Consider the following 4,700-nt stretch of genomic DNA (forward strand, 5'->3'; position numbering starts at 1 on the left):
GGCATTTCATCATCGTTTTTATCCCCAACCCCCCCCCCCCCCGGTTATATGTTTTGATTGGATCTAGCTTGTAAGGTTATCCTGATTATCTGAAGTTCTAATTATCGACATTATTTCACCATCGGTTAGGTAGGTCCAGCTGACACTGAGGCATTTCCATTTATACTACTCGGTAACAAAATTGCTATAGATGGCGGAAACAGCAGAGCGGCATGGACATACATAAAATATAGAGGCTGAGGCATTTCATCATCGTTTTTATCCCCAACCCCCCCCCCCCCCCCCGGTTATATGTTTTGATTGGAAAAAATAATAAAGGCACGAGGATGAGCTTCCCATTGGGTTCCAAACCTTAAAAATATATATATATATATATATAGAGAGAAATTTTAAAATTTTTGTGCACTTGTAATTAGCCTAGACGGGTTTCAGATCCTGAATCGGTCACTGGTTCCATGATTGTAATAGGAGAGAATGTTCTAGAATTCCTAGTCCTATTCAGAATAGTTTTCCTGGTATCATTAGAACATGTACTTTGTAATCCCTATATATAGGGCTCCTATTCTCAATAATGAAAATACACAATTCTATCATAAATCTCTCTCAATTTCTCTCATTCTTAAACAATAAGAAAATTATAGTATGAAAACTTAAAAAACCTTTAACAAATCGAGGCTAAAGTTTGATTCTATAGCCTTAAAACAAATCGCCCCTTATAGGTGCTTGAAGGTTTGAATTAGCGAATGCCTCCCAGAATACGACGATCTTTCTTCTTGCAGAGAAAGCACTTTGTTAGCAAGAAACAACGAACCAATGTAGTGTTTGAATCTTCTCTCAAAACTCTATTAATCTATATGTATTGATGCTATTCTAAGGTTAAAAGGTTTGATTGGTTTGATTAAAAATTCATGTTTTGGATGGGAAAGGGCCGTCTATTAATAATGGTCAGATGTCTTTTGGGAAAAGATGTTTCTGTACATTTTCAAGGTTTGCAACCTTCGATTTGAACAGAACTCTCAACTATCTTTGCAACTGTTGAATTTGAAACTTCAGATAACTATTAGTTACAGTGGTGTTCACCTGGTCAGTTGCTGATCAAAGAATTTATGTTCAACAACCCTTAGATTTACATCCAAGGGTGGAAAACAAAACATCTCAACTTAATAATAATTCTCTCTGCCCTTAAATGTAAATCTAATGGTGGTTGAGCATTATTTTCTTAGTCAATAACTGACCCGGTGAACATTTTTGCTATTAGTTATATAGTTGCTTTCAAACATATCACTTATCATATTTGACATAGTCCCAATGAAATTATGCTAACTATAATCCTTTATCAATTTTTATTAAGATAAGGATATAAAATATAATTTAAATTAATTAAATTTTCCAACATATGATGCATTGCATATATGATATATGCCAACTGTCTCTACCTCAAAGCTGAACGAGGTATGATTTGTTACGTTTTGAATCTGCTTCTTGGAATGGCTGTGGAACGAGGAAAGAGTCTTCTCAACTAAGGTTATTCCGATGCCTTTGGATATATCAGTTGGATGCAAAGACTTTTGGGAAGATGTCTACATTTTAGAAAGAACCTTTAGGTCCCACTTAGCGAGTTTGAATCTTTGACTTTTTGTGGTTGTTGTTGCACCTTTGTCACGTGGAAGTGGTCCTGAAAAGGGGGAGACACGCCCCATCTTCCAAAAGTGAAACCCATTTTGAGTGAAATGCCTTTGAGTATGTACCAGTGGAACCACTAAACGCGTATATTCAAGAACGACATCAATGGTTTACTTGCTAACAAGTCACAAAATGGGTACCGGCAAGGGCAATGCCTGTTGCCAAGTAGCTTCCAATATTGGAATTGTAAATCAGCGTCAACTAAACCGCGGAAAAGTATTTTCTTCTTCTCTTAATTCTTTCTTTGTCATCAAGTAGGCTATTGAAATTAAGAAGAAATTGCTTGATCGAGAAATTCTGGTATATATTTAGTTTTAATATATATTGGGTGGAGCATGCCAGACAAAAACTGTAAGCTTCAATTTAGTTAGTTCCACTTGTTCAACTAGTACTATTAGGTGACACCTTTAATACAATTATAGCATTGGACCAAGTACAGGTTTACTTTTGTCTAGCAAAATTTCCACAAAATTAAGTTCCGCCATTTGGATCTATCAGTCTACAAGTCTTCAACCAGAAAAGAAAAACGATCGTAGTGCAGAACGCAAGTCTTTGTCTTCTTCATTAAGTACCAGAAAGAGATAGATCGAGGTCCTTCTCTTTTCTATTGTCTTTTTTTTTTTTTTAAATGGCGTTAAACACGGAACTGTCGAGCTTATATATGCAAATCCCAATTAATGAGTAGGAGAACTTCTAGTTGTTTATCAAAAATCTAGAGTTCATACAACTCTAATCTAGTTGTAGATTTTTAAATTTTCCCTCATCTCTCACTTTTCTAATTTTACCTTTGTGTTAGATATTAGAATATTAAACCGAGTACAAGATTTTTTTTTTGTTTTTTTGTTTTTCAGAATTAATTGGTGCAGGGTTTTGTTGTTCTGAAGAACCAATCAAGAATTCAAGGTTAATGGTTGGAGTAGTAGAACTTGTTGGAGGGGCTGCTCTGGGGACCGTATTCGCAAAGCTGTACAACGGCGTCGAGAAACTACTGATCAACAAGTCCACACAGTGCACGCCCCTCCTAGAAAACATCAAATCCACTCTCCACTCTTTACAACCACTGATCAAACAGATAGAACACCACAACATCGAATTAAATCTCTCAAACAAGGAAGTAGACGATTTCAAAAAGAAGATCTTGGAGGGCGTGGTGCTGGTTGAAAAGTTCTCGAAAGTTCGTAACTGGTACAAGAATCCTAGCTACACAAAGCAACTTCAGGAGTTAGATCGATCCCTAAAGAGGCAGTTAGAGATACTGAAGGCGGAGGGAGTGAGGGATGGGAAGGAGACGTTGGTTTTGGCGAGGAAGATCTTGCTTTCGGTATGGAATATGCAGACGGCGTTCAATGAAATTCACGAGTCGTGGATGGTCTTCGTGTTTGTTCTATCTTTGGCAAGTATGGCATTCATGTTTATTGTCGCCGCAGGGACAAGTCGTTCTATATTTGGTGTAACTGGCAATGGTGTTTGGTTAGTCTGCAAATTGTTTTGGGCGTTGTTCCGTATTGTCCTGAAGTTTTTAGAAGTTATTTGTAAGATTGCAATGGTTCCACTCAGCTGAGCATGCAAGCCACAGATGGTGTCATTTCATTGCATATATGCAGCATCTATTAGTGGTCGATATGTGCTTAGTAGCTCAGAATTATTATGTTTCATTAGTGCGATACCAAATCAGTACTATATTTGTTAATTACCATTGAACTACAACTCGCCCAGATCTATTTTGTTTTCGTGCTCCTTTTAACTTGTTAGCAACTCCCAATTTCCTGTAAACTCCAGGTACAACCCATGCATGCAAAAATGCTGAATGTCAGGAGTCAGGACTATATACCATCGGTGGGGGTACTGAAAATGTAGTTAGTTTTGGATAACAAAGTGAACAGGTTCACCTTAAAGAGTTCTTATAAGGTTTTATTGCCTGTCTCTTTAAGTAAGGTCTCATGCCTTGTTCCCCTTCCAATCATACATCTATGTGAGGCAACTGTTATGGTGGTAATCGTGGCATGCATCGTTGGGATACTTTCTCATTTCAAGGTCAATCGTCGTAGGTCCTATGTGCGCGTAACGATCTGATATGATTGAAAAGACAATGGACTAAATTTTACTTAGCACCCTAAACTGTATACCATATATATAGTAGCTCAAAATGTTCATGATCTTCCCAACTTCATCACTAACACTTATAATTAATCTCAAATTTAATCAGTCTAGTCTAGCCCTTTGCAAACCTCGATTGTAAGATAAATTAATAATTTATGACTCTTTAAATTTTTTAGCATGGTTAGAAACATTTTAGGGGTCGTCTAGAGTACCTTGATGTATACTATACCTTTTTTTTTTAATAATACTTTTAGTAAATTAATATACTGGAAACCTACTGAACAAGTCAACAGGTTATCCAATTAAATATCGACATGTGTCATTTTTAAAAATAAAATTTATCATATTAAAAACACACTTTTTCTTGATATGTAACATTGTTAAAAATCATGTAACAAGTATTGTCAAAATTTATTATTATACATAATTGAACTACAATTACGACTTATAACAACAGTTGTTGTGGTTATTGTAATTGAGTGGTCAAAGATATAAATATCATATTAATTTGGACAACTTTTATCAAACGGAGAACCTTGATTATCAAGTGGAGAAGCTCCTTACAATACTGAGTTGTTACATATCTTTTGGTCTAATTTTAATTTTACCATGTTCACAATACAAATGTTGTCGGAATTGTAAAATGTTTGGTAATCTTGTAAATGGTATAGTTTCTGAAATAATTACTATAATTAGAACAAAAGTTACCGCTTTTACACCAATAGTTGTGAGTTATGGTAAAATATGTAGTCATTGAGTAATTATTCCATTAATTATAAAAATATAAAGATTTTACCACTTTGACAACAAATTTGTTGTTGCACTTGTTAAATTGTCCATAAATTAGTACATTAGTTTAGGTTGAGTAATTACTATAAATAGGACAAAAGTTACCACTTTTACATCAATTGTTGTGG

At 35.2% G+C, this 4,700-nt stretch overlaps 1 protein-coding gene across 1 annotated transcript; it reads left to right on the plus strand.

The window, feature by feature from the left end:
• Positions 1-2,036: 2,036 nt before the first annotated feature.
• On the plus strand, positions 2,037-3,474 carry LOC112187993. The gene is made up of 2 exons (XM_024326982.2): positions 2,037-2,274; positions 2,535-3,474. The coding sequence occupies exon 2, from the start codon at positions 2,591-2,593 to the stop codon at positions 3,242-3,244; it is 654 nt and encodes a 217-aa protein (XP_024182750.1). The 5' UTR covers positions 2,037-2,274; positions 2,535-2,590; the 3' UTR covers positions 3,245-3,474.
• The last annotated feature ends 1,226 nt before the right edge of the window (positions 3,475-4,700 follow it).

Source organism: Rosa chinensis, chromosome 2 (genome assembly GCF_002994745.2).
Source record: "Rosa chinensis cultivar Old Blush chromosome 2, RchiOBHm-V2, whole genome shotgun sequence".
NCBI lineage: Eukaryota > Viridiplantae > Streptophyta > Magnoliopsida > Rosales > Rosaceae > Rosa > Rosa chinensis.

Excerpts from the sequence above, each read along its gene's own strand:
- LOC112187993 (XM_024326982.2), top strand. The coding sequence starts at position 2,591 with ATGGTTGGAGTAGTAGAACTTGTTGGAGGGGCTGCTCTGGGGACCGTA.